The following is a 20,363-nucleotide window of genomic DNA, read 5'->3' as shown; positions in this document are numbered from 1 at the left end:
TTAGGATTCCAGGTGGGGGGTACACGGTATTTATCTCTGTGGGAAAAGCTCTCATGGAAAATTCTCTCAGTTGTGGGGGGCTAACAATCAAGCCTCTAACGTTTCATCGCAGACGAATATTTACCCAAAACTTGTACTTGAGGCAGTATATTGTGTAACTGCGGGAAGATTGTAGCTCTGCCATTGACTGTGGTCGAGGGTAGATGGTTTAAATATGAGGGAACTTTCGTAAGGAGGGGATGGGCTTGAGCTTTGATATTAGCACACATACCAGTGTCAAGGATGTAGGATCTTAAAACTGGTAAAATCTATTTAGTCGTTGGTGTTTGTGGAGGAAAAGTTCCATGGTTAGGCATCTCAGGACCTTATTTTATCACCCCTTGCATATTCCATCCACATATTAATTCACGGTGAGTTTTGAGATTGAAAGGACTTCACCAAAATGCACGAGAGACCGGGATATGGAGAGCTCAAGTGGAAAAGTTCTAAAGGACTCCCAGTTTAGTTGACCTGTCTGTGAGAGGTGTGTTACATAATTTACTCTCTACGAAAGATCTCATCCACATCCAGAATTCACACAATCTCCGGGATAATCATCAGAACAAGGAGGGGTCTGGTTGAAAATTGGGGGATAACATCATGGGGATTTTATGCAAAAGTACATCAACACCCATCACTTTTTGAATTAATTTTCATCTCTTCCAGTGCAAAAGCATGGCAATGGAACATGGGAAAAATTGTATAAGTATAAAAGAGTATAAAACCCTTGAAAATGCCTCAAACATTCCAATATCCATGTCACGTAGTTCGTCAATCAAGTCATGTGTGTCTCAGGACAAATAAATCATTTTAGTGGTGTACCTATTAAACTCCTACTTACAATAAAAATTTCCTGTTTTACTCCAATATATACCCTCGATTCAGTGCTTGTCAGGTGATGGGAGTGAATGAGAACCGGGTATTAATAAATTTATTATGCACAGAGTGGATAAAATGCCATTAAATTGCTTGTACATGGAGATCTCTATCGAACATTGCATTGGAGGAAAAGACAAGACAAAACCTGGGACTTGAGGAGGGAGGTGCACGATAACATGGAAAAGCAGAAGATAAGGGAATGATCCAGCAAAAACATCTTTTAGAATTTGTAGACCTCATTATGATTAGGATTCTCAAGTTATCTTCTAAAATCTCAATTGGTTTAATTTTTATTTGAATTTCCAAGTCCGCACAACAGAACAAGAATCATTGATAGTTAATCTTGTTTTAGTACATTGTACTAAATTTAGTACACTTACAGTTTTTATTGAAAAAGCAATTCGAAGGAGTGTTTAGAACTGTTTGAGAAATAGAATTTCCAAGCAGCAATTTTTTCCTAAAGTGGTCTTGGAGAATTCCCTAAGTGAGGCACTATAGAAATAAAAATCTTTTTATTTACTTATAACGCTCTTGCTTCCATTACTGAGATTACAATAAGTAAAGTGGCGCACTCTTAAGGATCTTAAGAGCTGCTATAAGAGGTAGGTATATAGAGCTCTATAGGTATATCAACAGAAAATTTTCACTTTAAGTCTTTTAAAAGTGCAGTAAAAGACTTGTCTTATTCTTGGTTCTATAAGGCAACTATTTTGCTTCTTGGACTGTATTTCAATTTGTACTTCCCGCATGAATTCATACTTTAGTACAGAATTTATTTAGTACAGTGATCTAAATATGATCTCCCCGAAGCCTTATACGATTGTGCGTGATATCTTTTAGACAAGTTAATGCAGACTGAGAAATTTAATAATTTTCGCATATAATAAAAGCTATTTTAGATGCTGATGGATTTCAGAATAAATTACAATATATCCCAGCAGGTTCCTTAAAAACTTCCCATCTTCAACCCAGCAAAGTTATTTTGTTTCAGAAAAGAAAATCTCCATGAAAAATTCTCCCCAACCTCCATTATCTCAATTTAAATAATATTACGTATTCACAAATTGTATCATTTTTAGAAAAGACGAAAAAGGAAAAAAAAACAAGCAAACAAGACAAAAAAATGTTTTATGGAAGGAGGACACAAAAAAAAGAAGATGAAGCACAAAAAAAATTATTAATGTGCATGATATAAATATGAATAATATCAAGGTAAGGAGAATGATGGTAGGACAGGAGCGAGAGGAATATGAAAAAAAGAATGTAATTCTTCACACGTTTGATGACAAATTTTTATTCGCCCTTTCCATACTACGACTCTTCCTGGCGGCAATCTTGGCCTCCACTTTGCATACAAAGTTCACACAAGAACATAGAGTCTGGGGAAGAGGAGTGAGTTAAATTTATATGGCCAAGTTGTGCGCTTCTGGCTGAAAAATATGTTTATGCATATTAAAAATTTCTGACAACACCCAAGCCCAAGATGCAACAATTTTTATTATTAACCCCCATATATGATGATGTTAAATCGAGCTTGTTTTTTTTCATCTGTTTTCTACATACTCATTCACTCTTTTTTTTCTCGATTCCCTGGAGACCCTCCTTGTCTCCTCTCAAACTTCTTTCTGCGGTTGATTCACTAAACTGATAAGGATTCCAGTGTCCTCATTTTTCTTAAGCTTCCCTCCGTCTTGCCTTCTTGGGCAAAATCTTTCTATACTCAATTTATTAGGTGGGCTCTAGAGGTTGTCTCTGCTTTTTTTTTGGCTACATATCTCACAGAGATTCCCCATCCCTCTACCAGCACCCCCTGAGAACTACACTACTCCTGTCTACCTGGTGAGTGAATTATATGCCGCCTAAACTCTTCCCGCTCCAGAGTACATGGTCAGAAAAACGAGCCCTCTCTCTCTCTGTTTTTTTTTCTCCCTATTTCCAGCCTTTACACAATAGCCTATGTACGCACCCGTACACATTTATCCTCCTCTTCCCTACCTTACGATTCCCTTTCTGTATTGCAAGAAGCTAAAACGAAAGAGATAAACCAAATGGAGGTATAGGAGAAAAAAACGCGGTATATATTGTAAAATATGAAAAATAATGGAAGAAACACACACGATAGAATTTTTATAGCAATTCACATAATACACAATGTCGACCTATTCCTCAATTTTATTCATCTTCCTTTTTTTGTTGCCTCACGTGCTCATTCGTGAGATTTACCGGCTCAAGCCTGCGGGAACATCAGAAATACTATGGACACTGGAGTAGAAAATTGGCCAGGAAATCTCTTTTAAACTTTTTTTGTAACTCAACAAATCCAGAGTAATAAACAAACACAAGGAAATTACCCTTAATGGTCAGGTGCATCTTCTCGGTTTTCCGGTAAGGTCGGGAATAGGGCTTAAAAAGACTTATTTGCAAACAAGACTTCACTCCTTAATTAAGATTAATAAAGTTTCGGGATTGATTGAAAGGCTTCCGAATATGTGGTTTAAATCTGATGCTATTTTAGGGTTTTGTAAGCTTAAACTAGGCATCCTTACCTAGTTTGAAACACTTCAAGAATATATGGCTTTGAAATTGGAGCTTCCGAAGTTCTGCCACAAAGCAAAAGAAGTTGAAAAATCGTTTTGAAAACCATCGAATATCTTATTCTGATACTACTTTAGTTGTTTACTAAATCGAAAAAAAACTACGTATTCCAACATAGGGGGAGGTGGGACTACTTTGAGCTGTGGGGCCACATTGCTATACGATTTTTTCACATATTTCTAATGGAAACTAGGTTTTAACATGATGTAATTTGGATACACAAAGTAATTGTAGATCCAAATAAAATAATTGTAAGGTCCAGCTCCATTTAAAAATAGGCGGAAAAGTTGTATAACAATCTAGCCCTACAGCTCAAAGTAGCCCTACTTCCCCCTAGTTCAAAATATAACTAGAATAAAGCTTAGAAGTTAAAGCTTTCGAACTTAATTTTTTATCAATTTTAAGACAAACGTGAGATAAAAGAATTTGACTGAACAGTTCCAGGCTGAACATCCGTTTTTAGTAAATACCACTTTAGTTTTTTTTAATCTAAGAAATCTTACTTATTTAGATAAAATTTTAAAGACAGAGGTTCCGAAATAAAATTCAAATTTGAAAACAAGTTTAAAAACTTCAACTAACAATTTGAACCTTTGGACTTTGACTCCTAAGATCCCTACCCCAAGCCCTACCTATTCGAAAACAATTTAAAACTAAAATTCCCAAACAAGTTATCATATCTTAATTTCAAAGTCAAATATGTCTTCAAGTTAGTTACATGAAAAACAGAATATCTGGTTTTGATAACACTTAATTTGAAAATAAATTTAAAGTTGAACCCCTACCCCCAAGTCCTATACCTAGTTTGAAATTTATTTTAGCCAGGGAACTTTTGATATTATCTCAAACTCAGTCATACAAAGTTATTTCTGACTAGGAATTCGTTGATTGAAACAACAAGAACTTTCCCTTCTATACACAACCTGCATACAAGTATGCTTTCTTTAGAAAGTCAAGATCCTTCTTCACCATCTTGGCCTCATCTTTTTTCATCTACATGAAAATTTATAAACACACAACCATGATGTTCTAAGGATGGTGGTAGTAAACCACATAAGATTTCATTTTAGATAGATTTTCCTTCATGTTCTGTGCATTTTTTTTTATCCTCATCTAAACCGCCCACTCTTGGTTTTGGAAGATGAGGCGCAAAACTGGGCGCAAAAATACTTCGGAATGGGAGTAAAAGTGGAAATATAGAGAAAGTCTTCTGTCCTCTCGATAGACATAGGAAGGAGCTTCATGTAGATAGAATGAGAGAGTAGTACCCATTTATAAGAACATCAAGAGATAAGAAACAATAGTACGATCTTGCAACATTTCAGTCAATGCTGTGACATATGAAAAGAATGACATGAGGAGCTGGAAAACTTCCATACCCATCCACTCCAGCTTACAACACTCTTCATAGCACAAGAAATTGAGCATCTTTTAGTGGAAAACTTGAAAGAAAATCTTATACTTGAGCATTTCTACCTTTCTCTCTGATACACCCAAACCCCCTACATTTGAAACCCGCGCCCTGTCATTGAGAGAGAATATTTCGCAGCAGAAACGATGGTAAGTTGAAAACTAAACTCGTTTACAACAAAACCCAAAGAGAGAGATGTATTTAAATGATTTTCCCTTCAAGATCTCGTTTAGCCATTTCAGTCATGCTATCTTCTCGCATTGTTATTTTCACCCCTCACACTTACAACCCCACCATTTTCTTCGTATTTCAAAGTGCGCCAATCTTGCAATTTGAATCCAAATCCATCTTCCAAGATACCTTTTTCAACACTCAAGAACGTCTCTCTTACCACGGGAGGTGAGGACACGTTAGAGCAAAAACCCCTTCTATGAAAAGTCTTTTGAATCATTTTATTGCAAATAAAACCAGTTTTCATTCTACTCGATAGATTTTCCACCTTTACAATCGAAAGCTGTTGCCCTCCAGAGAAAATGTAAGATAGAGAAATTTCACCCATTATTGTATTGCAAAATGAAGAGTGTATAATGTTAGAGAAGATCAATGATTTCTATTTACTCACCCTCATCGTATCACTTCATCTTGCCATTCACTACTGATAAATACGGAATCATTTGAACGAGTGTGTAAGAACCTGTTAACCCTTTAAACAGAATTGATGGATACATTGTAAGAATAGATATTAAAGGGGTAAGCATTAGGATTGGGGCTTGTTTCTCAAAATATACTCGAAAAATAAATGTAAAGACATTTATGTAGTTTATTGCTAGTGGCGCCATCTCGGATGAAGATTGTATTGAAAGGATTGAAAGCATTATATAATAACACTGAGGAATCTGGAATATAATTTGAGATCTCTTCTGACTTTATCTATTGGGTAGATCTATCAACTAAAATTAAATAATCTTATTAAGAAAGAATGAAAACCCAGCGTAGATAAAACGTTATAAAGGATTACTACCCCATATTCATAAAAACCTAACAAAAACCTTTAACTAGCTTAAATCTTTGAAAATCCTAATGAATAAGACCTGCTTGTGAAGTAGGTGAAGTATCAAATTAAAAAAAAAAAAAAATCTATTAAGGTCTAAGCTAGTCCAAAAAGGCTCAGTGTGATATATAAAAATTACTAGTAGTACCGGTAGTACACATAATTTCAGTTAAAGACTGTACTAAGACTTATTTCGAAATTAACTAACAGATCTAACTAAGTTGGATCTTAGATAATCTAGACCTACTGTAAGTCTTTAACATGATAAATCGCTTATGCTGCTAAATTTATCAAAAATTAGGCTATCCTTGATTTAAAGCAAACAATAAGTAAAGAGGTGACAATTGTCACCTCTTTTTAAACTATATCCTTGCACAGTACACAATATAAGTCCTGAATATTTAAATTTATACGCCGCTAAGACTTTTATACGTCGCTTCACTAATAACACAAAATAAGGTTAAGTTGAACGTTAAATGCTACTCCTAATTTTGTCTCATGCGTTTTGAAAATTTTTTGGACATGTGGGACAATTTGAATCCGGTGGCAGCCAAAATCCCGAAAGCCAAAATCCCGAAAGCCAAAATCCCGAACGCCAAAATCCCGAAAAGGCCAAAATCCCGAAAGCCACAATCCCGAATGTTCAAAATCATGAAAGGGATGAAATTCTATGGAGGAAAATGTTTTGAATAATTTCCAAGACACAGAAGATTTCCCTTTGCCTCCAGAAAGCGCGGGTATAATTCTGGGAGTAGCTATGACACTTTTAAGAATTCGGGATTTTGACCCATTCGGGATTTTGGCTTTCGGGATTCTGGCATTCGGGATTTTGGCTTTCGGGATTTTGGCTTTCGGAATTTTGACCGGGACCCGGATCAAATATCCAACTTCGAATACCCAAAGCACAAATTTGCAAGGGTTAAAAAAATTATTATAATTATTGTCGAACTTCGAATGCACATTTATCATAATAGAATATGTTAATTTGATCAGTCCTTTGCAAAAAGATCAAATTTGGATCAATTTGATTCTTTTATTTTTACCAGTGATCGCCGAATTAGGTTGGGATCTGTATTATTTTTTTCGGCGTAATCGGAAAATCCAATACAGGCCCTCGTATCAAATTCAATTGGATTCAAAGGCACATTTATCATAATAGAACATGTTAATTTGATCCATACTTTGCAAAAGGATCAAATTTGGACCAATTTGATCCTTTTATTTCTACCAGTGATGTAAATAGCCTCTATAACTTATCTGTAAACTAAGAAACAGATCAAATACTACTTTATATTTACTGAATTTTAAAAAAATGTAAACCTATTCCAAAACTTAGCGGTTAATATAAAAAAACTCGCTTGTGGCGCCATCTCAGTCAAAGACGAACGAAAGCCTAAGTCTAAATCAATCTGAAGATCACGAAAATGTATCCAACAGTCCACTTTTTCCCACAAACATATAAACACGGATGAATTTGTAGATAATCTCAACCCAAGCACATAATTTTGCCTTGAATTACTATCGTCTGTATTTGCAACAGTTTATTTTATGATAATTTAATTTACCACCTACTGTTTGCTTCTTCTCTACATGGTAACATGGATTTTCTGTCTCTCCATCAACACATATATTCTTTGAGACATTTCAACTGTCCAAATTCGCTGTAAGACACTTGCAGAAAATCCATGGCTTATGAAGGTGAATAGACTCCCGCTAAATATTTCCTGAATTCTATGAAAATGTCTCAACCGTCTCAACAGTGCTACGCAAATGTATAATTGGCTCGATTCTATCTAACCTCATTTACTTTGGCTTTTTTTTCAAAATAGAAAAGAAAAAATATGCCATCCCGCTCAATTTATTAGCTCTGAAAACACAGTGATTTTATAAAATATTTCCAAAATTACCATTTACGCCAAGTATAAAAGCTTGAGACATAAAAATTAAACGCTGACAACGTTAAACATGGGCAAACTGGGCAAATGACTAAATTCGTCATATTTTCGCGCCAAAAAATTCAACGAAGCAATTATGCAAATTGTTTTACTTTTTTCTTTTTTTGGATGATTTGCAGATTGTTAATTGCCAAAAATTTAAGCATATCTGAAACCTTTTTATCTGCCATCCCATGATTGATCGGATTGCTGACTTATTAATAAATAACCACTACTGCATCTACACTGATCGAAGATATATTTCCCGCTTCGTATTGATCATCAGTGAAGATAAAAGAGGAATTCGCAGAGTCAGCAAAATCAAAACAGGGGGGAGATCGACATCCAGGAAAATTGGTTGGTGCAAAAAATAAGCGATAAAGGACAAGAAACTGAAGATGCTACTCCCCTTAAAAGTACATACACGTCGTCAAACGGGCGAAAATACATTAGAGGAGCATCACTTCCAAAAGAGACACATTCTGGTTTGGGAGGGAAAAGAACAATATTGTGTTTCGGAGATCCGTTTTATAGGTCACTGAGCAAAACGTTTAAGTTGTCTATTTTAGTACAATGAAATGTACTAGAGAGAGTCTCTATGCCATTGGATATGGGATGCTTCTTATGGCTTTTCCCTCTTCAACAGATATTATATGTATATCTTATTTAAGAAATTTCTACCCATGCCAACCACTGAGGCATGTTGGTGTATCTTGATTTATATGCCCTAATATATGCTTCATATAGTTTCAAATTGTCTTACATATTTGTGGAATCCCCAGCAATATATTGTTCTACACCCTCGAATAAAACAAAAAAAAATGCTAAGGTTCTAAGGAGGGAAAAACCAGTGGGTGAAGGAAAACAAGAAACATACAGCATGGAAAAGAGATGACATTGATACGGTAGGATTGTTGGTACCAATTTTTTCCCTGACTCCACACATACCCTTACTCCTTCACTACAATTTACAATATATAAAATTACTTTTATGGTTCCACGTTTTTTTTTTTTTGTTCTTGGAAAAAATAGGAGAGAGAAAACTAGACCATGTCTTGTGATATAGGGAAAAATCAAGTTAAGAGTCAGGAACAGAATTCGTACAAGGACGAGGCGCAAAAAAAAAAGAAGAAACCCCATTGAGAATCCCCCACAGCTTCCACTTTCCCACACTCATCCACCCATCCTAAGTCAGGGTAGCACAAAAAAAGTGTCTCTGTATTATTTGTGTGATACACGAGACAGTAGAGATAAGGACACCCCCTCGTATTCACTCTCGAAAAAAAAAGAACTTTTCCTCTCCTATATATTAAAGTTTTGTTGCTCTTCCGTCTCTCGGAGCTTTGCTGTTGTTTTCAACTCACATGCCGTATTTTCGCATGTGTCTCCACCATAGCTCTGTCTCTTCCAATATTGTGCACACATTTTGTAGCTACGTGTCTCTGGCACATTCTCTAAAATATATTCTTTGGTGGGATAGAGTACAGTTGTGGAAATAATTGAGAATGCATCGAATTTTCTATGTAGCATATAATCCTTCACACTCTTTGTTTGCTACAGTCAAAATGAATTACAGTATAGGTTCTCTTGAGGCAGTACTAAAAACCAAACTGTTAGTTGATCTTTAGAAATTATCTTGATAAGAATTAGGAGGAGTTCAATAAAATAATTCAAACTATTCAAGTTTAGAAACTTGAGAAAATCTGAGATCTAGGGGAAAGCGCGCTACTTTCGGACGACTCAAGCTTCGGACAATTCAATTTTTTCTCTTTGTTCCTTATGGATTTCGCCTATAGACCTTTTCTGAGAATTTGAGACATTGGTAGCGCACTTACCGATTGGTTTTATGGATTTCTAGCCCCTACTTTAGGGAGATTTTGATCGTTGAGATCTAGAACCTTCTGACAACTACCATTCTTTAGGAAGGATCCGTAAATAAGGTATCCGTAGAAAAAGCTCTCAGATTTGATATGATCAAGAGGAAAATCAAGTATGATGTCCCTCGTAAAGTTAAATAAATTATTATGGTCGTTTTCTTTTTTTTTTTTTTAATAAATTTAAAATATCAAATACGGCGTAACACTAGCCGATCACTTATTTTGTGATCTTCGGGATTCTATGTTTTGTAATTGCTGATAATTTGGTGTTCAGTGTATCGGAAGTCGGAAGTGGGATATTTGTCCCTTCCTATGATCAGTGAGAATCAGTCGAGGACCAGGGGCCAAAAGAGAAGGAGCTCAGCTCCAGCTCCACTTTTAATTAATTCTTATAAAGTCTATAATTTTTTCTTAGTTCTCTGATTGTTTTATTATTTTATTTTTACCAGTGAACTTATACAACGAAGTTCAATCGTCAGAAGGCAATTCATTTCACCTGGCCAGCAAAGACCGTTCTCTCTCATCTGAATCTCTGCAATTGTTTTCTGGAAGAATCAGAACTCCATCTGCAATTTGCAACATCTCCGGAAAACTCTTAAGTACCCTATTTGTTACTTGTGTTATTAACAACCTTTAAAATAGTATTGTATGGGCCCATTTGAGAATTCCCAATTCGAGTAAAAGAAACCTGGTTTAGGCTAGGGTCTTTGAAGCGAAAAGTGGACGAAATGTGTCTTTAGAAAGAGATGTTCTAAACTGGAGAATGATGATTTGGAGGAACGGGGTGGTGGAAATGGAGGAACTGACGGGAAGAGAGAAACTGGTAAGGCCTGGGATGGTTGGAAAGTTTCAAATTCTCCTTTGGGTAATGATCTTCGGAATTTAAAAGAGAATAAAATATTAAGTAAAGAGTAAGTACCCCGGAGCAGCAGAACGAAACGAATTACAGTATGAGAGAAATCCGAAAAAGTTAAAATAACATTCCGGAAATGTTTATTTTACCCTGCAGTATTGATCCGAAATCGGTGTAAATATTAAGCTTTTTAGGAGTATTAGGGATTAAAGTTGCCCTTTTTCAAGTTAATTTTACCCTTAGAAAGGTGTAAAATTAACATTAAAATATGTAGATATATTTTTACACCTAAAAATTATTAAAGTTATGAGGAAAAAATTTAATGGCATCCCCGTTTTTTTCTCAGTGTACTATTTACGGTCTAAAGGTTCATCCCTGTTCAAGAATATTTCTGATCTGTTAGAAAGGTATTGCAATAACCTTTAAAAACATATTGGATCAATTAATCCCAGTGTATAATCTTAATTCAAAATTTTCATAAAAACCCTTCCTATTAAAAAATGAGGAAAGTCTAGTAATATGGCTAAATCGTAAGTCAAACCGTAAGATGAAGACCTTCTAATACTTTAAGATAAACAATCATGATTCAAAACTAGACTGGGAGGCTCGGATTTATAAGTAGATTGGAAGATTCATTTAATATCCTTAATCCAGAGAATACTTTATTTTGGATTAGATCGAAATACTTCATAGTGTTATGCTGCTATGCATTGAGTTACAGATTCTAACTGGTTTTATTAAAATAGATGCCGAAAGAGAATTACAGGTGTAACATAATTAGTTTTTCAAAATTAACTTCAACTCATAAATGTTTTCTCTAAATTAAAATTATAAAGAATTTTTGAGATTTTTCATGTTCATATGACCAAGTATTTACATGATTTGCTGTTTGATTAAAAATTAGAGATATACAGAAATGGAAATATATCTAGATCCTTGTTTTATATAAGAACAGATTTTGCTTAACAATTTTCTCAAAAACAAAAGGAGTTTTATATCTCCTCTTAAATAAAAGTCAAAATCGTATTGTGGTAAGTCTTCTAATATTTCTATATGCCGGAATATGTTTAGAGCTCAAATGTTCAGTTCGTATAACACTGACATTCTTTTTGGACCTTTTTTATTTATTTTTGTTCAAAAGAAGGACCGACGATATATGTAAAACCTTTTCCCAAATCAGATAGAATTCGAAGTAGAGCTTAATACTGTACTGAGATGAAAATGTTCGTTTTTCTGAACAACTAAATGAATCTAAACTTATTGCATCCAGTGTAATTCTTTTACTGAGTTTGCTTCTATTCCTCCAGAAATCTTTGCCGCCGGTGACATTTTCTAATTGAAGTCGTTGTCGACACGATGTACAAACGTCCCTTCTGCCCAGTTCCTTATGCAAAAGTTCATGAAACACAAACTCTTCCTTCCGCCCCCAGAATACCCATACCCTCGCAGACCCTATTGAGAAAAATTGGAACAATGCGCCTCCTTGTCATGATGTAATTTCTTAAATTGCAGAAATGTCACAACCAAGCAAGAGTTGAGATTCTCAGCCCTTTTAACAAAAGTCAAATGAGGATGTTTTGGCTTGGGAGTTAGGAGACAGCAAAAAAAAATGCGCCGAAGCACAACATTCACCAGCAATTATTCCGCCCAAGCATTTTCCCAGGAAGTTGTGCCACTTTCGTAAATTGTTTTTAATTTATCCGCCACGCAAAATTCATCCGCCCCAGTGGGTGGCCTGGGATTTTGTATAAACAGGGTAGGATGGAGTGTTAACACCCTCCCAAAAAAAGTTTCTCTTCAGTGTCTTGCCCTCTCTCGCCATGGGTTTTTTTCCTCCTTTAAATCATCGTGGAGCTTTTTTTCGCTCCTTGTGGTTCTTCTCGCGCAAAGTTCGCAATATTAACATTTCTGAGCACACACGAGGCCTCTCTCATATATGCTGGAAGAGAGAATATATGAAGTTGAAATGGGATTTGTCATATTTTTTTCAACTTCCATCTCTCTGTATTTCTTTATTATTATTTTTTTTTTATCTTTTGCTATATAGAATACATTTTCATAGAATGTAACATTTTCGACTTGCACATATTTCCGTCGATTCCCTCAGGCTATATAAAAATTCAACAGACAGAATATTCACAAAGGAATTAATCATGAAAAATACTGCAAGGATGTTTCATATTTGCTCAATTTTATTTTTCTCCTATTTTGCCATCTACCTCTTGTGCTTCCACGGAGTTTATATACACTCTTTTTCGGGGTGGATGGATGAATGAGAGAAGATTCCGCCCTTGTCGCAAGGCATACAACACTTCTTTTTTTTCGGTACACTCATCCCCCCTCCCCATTGGAGAACTTTCTCATTGCTTTTCATCCAACACTGCCTTTGCCGCACTTTCTACAACCCAAACCACCCGAAAATCCTCTATCATTTTCTGCATAGTAATTTTTGGTCTCACAACAATGAGTGTTGTACAAGGTGTCTAAAAATTCTAAGAGATTTTTATTGTTCTTACTATAGAACAATTAGGTTCTTTCACTTCTTAGACAATTGGTAACTTTTGAATTTTCGTTAAATATTGAACTAAATCAGTCCAAACCGCCGGCCGGGTTTTATGTGCTAGATACATCTACGGCTTAAGCTGAGAGACTGCTTAACGTAATTATAAACAAAATAATAATTAGACTGATTAGACCACATTTCTATGAGTTTCCCACTAAGCCGTGTGTTTGTCTAGGGCTAAGGCCTAAATAGTCTCAGATTGATTCTCGAGGATATTTAATCTGTAAAATTTGGGCGTAAAGGATGATGTAACGAGAATTTACGCAAAGGACGCCTAATCGATGATTATAAGCTCTAAGAGTGTTTGAAATAAATCTTTTCTGCCAAATTTTCCAGATTAAATATTCTCGAAGATCAGCCTAAGACTATTTAGGCCGATTAACACTAAACCTACCAAAACCCGGTCAAACTGACCGGTTTAAAATTAACACATTTAAACGGAATAATGTCGCTATCAAACTTTATAAATTTCTTAAAATGTGCATGTAATATATTTTTCAGTGTTTAAATTTTATTTTTTTGCTCTTTTCCGAGACAAATTTCTTGAGTATCCTACCCTACTGCGGTTCGTCATTTGACCGAAAAACGAGCAAAAACGTTCGGTAGATTTAGTGTAAAATTTGTTAAATTTACACTTGAGTATAATTAGGTATAATTAAACAAAATTAATAAAGAGAAGAGTTCTGTTAAATTCCAAAGATAGGCAACACAATTGCAACGATGGCTTTTGAAAACTGTAACTCTTGATTTAAAAAACACAAATATTAGAATTCATATATTTTATACTAATCTGAACCTAAAATAAAAGTTTATACGATGTTTTGGATTACGGTTTAGTCATATAGCAAATGATCCATTATATTTTAAATAATCACTAAAATAACTTGATATATAATTTCCAGACCTTCGGGAAGTATAGCAAACTTCGAGTCTAAAATCCAGATCGAATACTAACATAAATGTATTAGATACTTGATTTCAGCTATTAATCTAAAAGATAGTTTATGCTTTAATCAGGTAAATAGGGGGAACCGATTCTAAGTTATCCAAGTGCTACTGCACGATCTTTTAGGATACAATCTTAAAAGGAATATTGAGCAAGACGTTATTTTTATTCAAAGCTAAAATATTTTCTTTGTCGCAATCCTGGAATTAGGAGAATTAAGAAGTAATACAACCTGAAGGCATCGAACTATGAAGTTCAAATAAACGTAGATTACCAGATATTCATATATAATACACATTTATAGATAAATTTAAATATTGGTAAAGTTTTACATCTCGTAATTCCCGAGAAAACTAAATCTAAATTAATATTGAATACTAGGATAGTCTTTTTGAAATAAGAATGTCAACATTTGAATATATAGTAATTAAGATCCCGATTAGGTCTTTAAGGTTTCTCCAAACCTGAGGTTTGCCTACAAAATTTAGTCTAATGAATTTCATAACGAGTGAAGGAAATTAGGAAATTTTTAACTTAGAATAGTAAAATAAGCGTAATTAATCTTTCGAATACTTAAAATTTAGTATCCCTGCTTCTTATTCAGAAATCAGGTACCTTCAATAACGAACAATTAAATTTTATTTTAATGAACAATTTAAATGGACAATTAGCTGACCGCGGAAAATCGAAAAATCGTAAGGGTATACTGTTTTGGAGTAAAATCTTTTTGCGAATGAGATATAAAGATCAGGTTATCTGATCCTAAACCATTAGATTCACGAGTCAGGAATCTTAAACTGAGAGCTATTAAAATAAAAAAAACATAGAGCTACTCTTAGGTAAAATTATTAATTTTTATTGACATCCCGGCAATTAACAGATAATTCAAAAATTACTACCCTAGATGAGACTGACTTTTTTACCCCGTTGTTCGTAAGCTTAATTCTAACACTTAAGATCTTCACTTATGTGATCTATCATCATGCCGAAATCGGTAAAGGTGATCCTTAAGTACTAAAATTTACGAAAAAAGCTTACGAACAGCAGGGTGGTAACGTCACCCACATCTGTACGGTATCTAATCTAATTCTTAAGGAAGGAATTTTTCCTGACCTGACAACTTTGTACTTTTACTGTCTTTAAAAGTTGAAGAAGTTTAAACGAACACTTGACTTAAGGAAGTTCGATTTCGAATTACGGAGCCACATTGTAGGCTCCTTAGAAAAATTATCTACTTGGTCTTTCCGTAGTACATCTTTTCCTAATCAAAAACTGTATCATACAAAGCATTCTACAGTGATCCAAATAATTAAAATCGGTTAAGAATGAGCATCTGCTATAAGAAAGATTTAAGTGACATCAAACAGAATAACAGCGTAAATCCTTAATCCTCAAACATTTGGTTTAATGCATGCTGTCCAATGGGGAATTGAAGAAAATGGGTGAGTGGATACAGAAAATATCAACAGTAACAGTGAAGCAACTAAAAAAGTAGATAAAAGATATACAATGGAAAATATCTCACAAGAACCTTTAGAATTCCATATCCCTCACACCACACTGGAGAATTTTACTTGGCTTTTTTTTCGTAAGTATGGAAAATACACGAAATAATTGAAGGAGTGAAAGGAAGAAAATACAAAAGTCAGAGATTTCCACTTCAATACCGGGCTCCTTTTTTTCTGAGCTCTAGAACTCTACCTTTCCATCTGTCGTGGTGTACAATTGAGGAAAAGTTCCTATGGAAGTCAACATGAGATTTTTCTGTACAATTGAGATATACCATGGCAAAACCCAGGAAAAAGCATCCAGTGCAATTTTCAATTTTTCCATCAAGCCACACATTCAAGCGGATTTTATTGACAAATATCAATGGGATTTTTTTGTTGGTGATGACCAACTTTTTATTTTCGATTTAGTAGTGAGATTTTGGTTGCACCACTAGAATTCTGCAATGGGAAATTGAGAAGGAGAAGTCTTTCAATATAAATTTTCGCATGCAATGCACAAATTCAGAAATATTTTCATCGGGAAAAATTCAAGACTTGGAGTATGGGATGAAGAGAGATTTGGTGGAAATGTCCAGTGTAGAGAAACATTCATTATTGACTTCTTTGTGTCCTATCCGAGGAAAAGTTGACATGGCCACAAGGAGAAGTAACAACTAGAAATATCCTTCGGAAAAGGAGATAAGCAACAAGGAATAGAGAAAACTTTTATACACGAGTCGTAATTTTTCGGACGACGAAGTCCAAGAAAAAAAACAACAACAAATACTGAAATTTTCTAACACAGGACAAGAAAACATTTTACACTGTGCTTGGTACTGAGATTTATGGTCATGTGACGAAGGGAATAAGGGAATGTGAACGGAAAAAAGGATAAGAAAAATACATAAAACACTATTTAGTTGATGGTGCAGTAGAGTGAGAAAAAGTAACCACCAAGGAGACACAGTAGATGGAAAACACAATAGAAAATGGTATTTCTATTTCATGTACACCACATAAAATATCCCTCTATACATATTGTTGAGCACACATAAATCTGACTGAGCATTTTTATGCAAATTTCCCATCGCACTTTTTCCTCGTTTTTTTTTTTTTTCTTTCTCCTCATCTTTTCCGAAATCACTATTTTCTCCGTTCGGAAGTGACTTAGAAAAACGTTTTCTGCATATTTCTAAATTCGAAAAACACTTCATCTGCAATCGTAGAAAACCCACCCATGCCGATAAAACCGCCACAGCTATCACATATTCACGTGTACCTTGCACTACACAAACCATTTTAGCATTTGAGTGTTATGATAAGTGGTGATAGAGACGTCGCGATGGAGTTATGGGGGTGACTGTACCTTTTCCAAGCATCCTTCGCGGCATTGCTGCACTCGAGACGGCGGTGCTGATTGTTCTGAATGGAGACCAGAACTACTTCTGGCTGCCGTGAGGGATCCAAGCATGCAAATTGCCGCTGTTGTCATCCAAAAAACACCAATTTTATGCATTTTATCACCACTAAACACCATTTTCTTCATTTGCTTCAATACTTCTTTCAAATAAAATTTATATCTCTCTACGTTTTATCCTTCTTTCTCAAAAACAACCCAAACTCAGGGGTAAAACCAAATAAACTAAAATTATCTCAAATAAACACACCAGTGTAAATCATAAAACTATGCTGATAAACATAAAACTGAACTTTTCAAACAAGTGAAAATCTTGATAACTTTTCTTTTATGAACTTTTGAAAGAAAAAAATTAAAACTGACTTCTTCACCAAAAACTCAGAATCAAAATAAAAACCAAATGAGAACTTCACGAGAAATTTGATGTGAAAAATTTTTCTGTTCTTTAACAAAAATTTCCTTCAAAACTTTTAGCCACTTTATGCGTTTGTCACACTGGCCCGATTTTGCGACCAGTTGAAAAATCAAACATTTGCGCAATTTTTTTTTTCAAAAACCGGAAAGATTACGATTTTGGGTGGTTTAGCAACACTCAGCCCGGATTTTTATTTGATATTCAACCGTACCCCAATATCTGGAGATTAGAGCTCTATTGATTGCGTGATTCTTCGCGGGAGCACTTGACGGTTTATGCAAACGACAGCAGCACGACCTTCATCAACAAGAGCCTAAACTAAACTGTTGGCTGCGCGATTGAAACTAAACCCGAGTGAAGTATCTCAACCTCGGCGGACTCAGCTGCGGTCTCTTTCCCTCTCTTTCTATTGGATTTCCGAGCGAGACAGCTCGACCAGTGCAGTCACTAACTGAAAGAGCCAGCAGTATCATCCCCTACACAAATACACTTGAGCAAACGAGAAAACTACAACCTACAACATCTACTTGTCTCATCACCCTATCTCATTCAGAAAGAGACAGCCAATTTTGCGTGTCGGAGAAAGTGATCAAATGCGTGGATTCTCGTGAATTAGAAAAAGATGGTGGTGAGAGAGTGAAAAAAATCCACCACTTTATCACCTCTTCCTAACTCTGTCCAACATGCTGGAGGCCGTCGAAATGCCCCGAAAAAAAAAGAACCTAGCACAACTGGCAATAACACCCCGATCAACGCTGAATGAGTGAGAGCGACAACCTTCTGGGTAACTCATGTACAAGAACAGTGTATGAAGAGTTGAATTGAATTTGCATTAATTGAAGCTTCCCGAGCAATGAATGAACGAATGAATGGGAGACAATTTAAGGAACAGCAAAACTTGAGATTAATTAAACCTAAAATAATTATTCCTAATTAATAACACCATTCCATTAGGAATCTTTCAGGATGTGTTGTAGGATCCTACCGCCCCCTCAACCATCCCCAACACCCATCGTTTATGAATTATGGATTGTATCACCTAAATATACCACTAGCTGAGGATGGGGTTGGGTATAGGGTCGATTAACCACTTTTTGCAAATTGCAATATATTAATAGTGGAAATATTGTTAAGTAAGCCAAAGCCAGACTTTGCTTTAATATACTAAAATTAATAATAATAATAATAATAATAATAATAATAATAATAATAATAATAATAATAATAATAATAATAATAATAATAATAATAATAATAATGCAAACACTAGGTTCCATGGAGGATAACCTTCACTCAAGTACGATTTCAGTTTTTCCATCACCTGTTAAATGTAATGCTTTAATTATTTTTTTTATATCGGTCAAGAAAACAATTTCTTCCAATATCAATCAGTTTAGTAGCACTGCTTTTGATACTCGTGACCTAAACACAGCCTCGCATTACAGATTAAACGATTGACGAGAAGAATAGCATTATCTTGAAGCAATGCAGATACGATTGTGGATGGTTTAATCGACGATTCCTAGAAATGCATTTTTTTATACAGGTTTCATGATCTATATGGGATTAAATGCAGTGAAACTCACTTGGCCAGTTTGAACACATTTATTTCTTAAAAATTTCTACGAAACTAAAGAAGATTACAACTTTGGGCACGGATTTCAGAGATAATGTTCATAAATTAAACCTTATGCCCAACTTAGGACAATTTTCAAAATACATCCTAAAACAGGCCTCAGCCAAAATTTCGAAAGCCAAAAACCCGAAAGCCAAATTCTCGAACACCAAAATCCCGAAAGCCAAATTCCCGAATTCCAAAAAAGAAATCATTCCCACGATTTTGGCTTTCGAGATTTTGGCCCTTTCAGGATTTCGCCGTTCGAGTTTTTGGCTTTCGGGATTTTCTCCGCCTAAAACACATGAAAAATTTAAGAATGATGTTAACTATCTCTAAAACCATAAATAAAGGGTTCAATTGTTTTTCTTATAGATTCCTTAAACAGACATACAGCTAAAAAGACAAAAAACTCACTCTTATTTTTATTAAACGTAATATCATCAGAATAAGACTCCAATATTAATTTCAACAACTTATCCCTTATCACTTACTTACTTAGTTGTTTACTTATCAGGTAAACAACTCATGCCTGACAATCCTGTACTATTTCAGGTACATAGGGGACGATATTAAGATGATCCAAAGCAAGATCCTGAATTGGATTCAGCCACCTTGTTGTAGGTCTCTGAATTGAAGTTAATCGGTTTTCAGACTAGACCTTTAGCCCACTTCCCGAAGGTCTGGATTTTCTAAATAACAATTAATTGCAGAGATGATTCAAGATATATTAAGCCGAATTCTGTGATTTTGCAATACTAAAGAAAAATGTTCTAAAAAAAATATGGTTTTTCGAAATATCACAGCAGTTAAGCCATATGGCTGAACCTTAAGTTTAAAGCGATCTTCAGACTAGAGGTTTAGCCCAGTTCCCGTAGGTCTCAATATCCTAAACAGCGTGCAATTTAATTGCTTTTTGAGAACCTAATAGGTCATTTATCTTTAATAATCCAATCTTAAGTTAAATTTTCCCAAAAAATCATGATTGATAAGAAATTAGAGCAGTTAAGCCATTTGGCTAAGCCTTAGGTCTGAAGCCCAAATAAAGCTCGTGGAGAAGAGTAGGACACCTTTGAATTGGGGTATAGTTTTAAAATAGAATTTTTTCTCCTATTTTTAATTGGAATTGAGCCTAACCATATTACCTATAATTTAGCTTCACAAGGTAAGGTCATTTAAAAGGTAAGTTGAAATTAAAAATAGCAGAAAAAGACCTATTTTAAACGTGCCCCCAAATTCAAAGCTACCCCACTTCCTCCTACTAGAGTATTACTAAAT

At 34.9% G+C, this 20,363-nt stretch overlaps 1 protein-coding gene across 2 annotated transcripts in view; it reads right to left on the bottom strand.

Annotated features, from left to right (window-relative positions):
* LOC129805758 (uncharacterized) overlaps positions 1-17,816 on the bottom strand; it is a 351,969-nt gene extending 334,153 nt beyond the window's left edge. For both annotated transcript variants that reach the window (XM_055853890.1, XM_055853891.1), the window contains exon 1: positions 17,005-17,816. In XM_055853890.1, coding sequence (XP_055709865.1) covers positions 17,005-17,184 — 180 coding nt within the window. In that variant the 5' untranslated portion in view covers positions 17,185-17,816. The remainder of the gene's footprint in view (positions 1-17,004) is intronic.
* Between the last annotated feature and the right edge of the window lie 2,547 nt (positions 17,817-20,363).

Source organism: Phlebotomus papatasi, chromosome 3 (assembly GCF_024763615.1).
Source record: "Phlebotomus papatasi isolate M1 chromosome 3, Ppap_2.1, whole genome shotgun sequence".
NCBI classification, from domain to species: Eukaryota; Metazoa; Arthropoda; class Insecta; order Diptera; family Psychodidae; genus Phlebotomus; species Phlebotomus papatasi.
The sequence above is the reverse complement of the archived record's forward strand: the minus strand, read 5'-3'. Positions and strand labels throughout refer to the sequence as shown.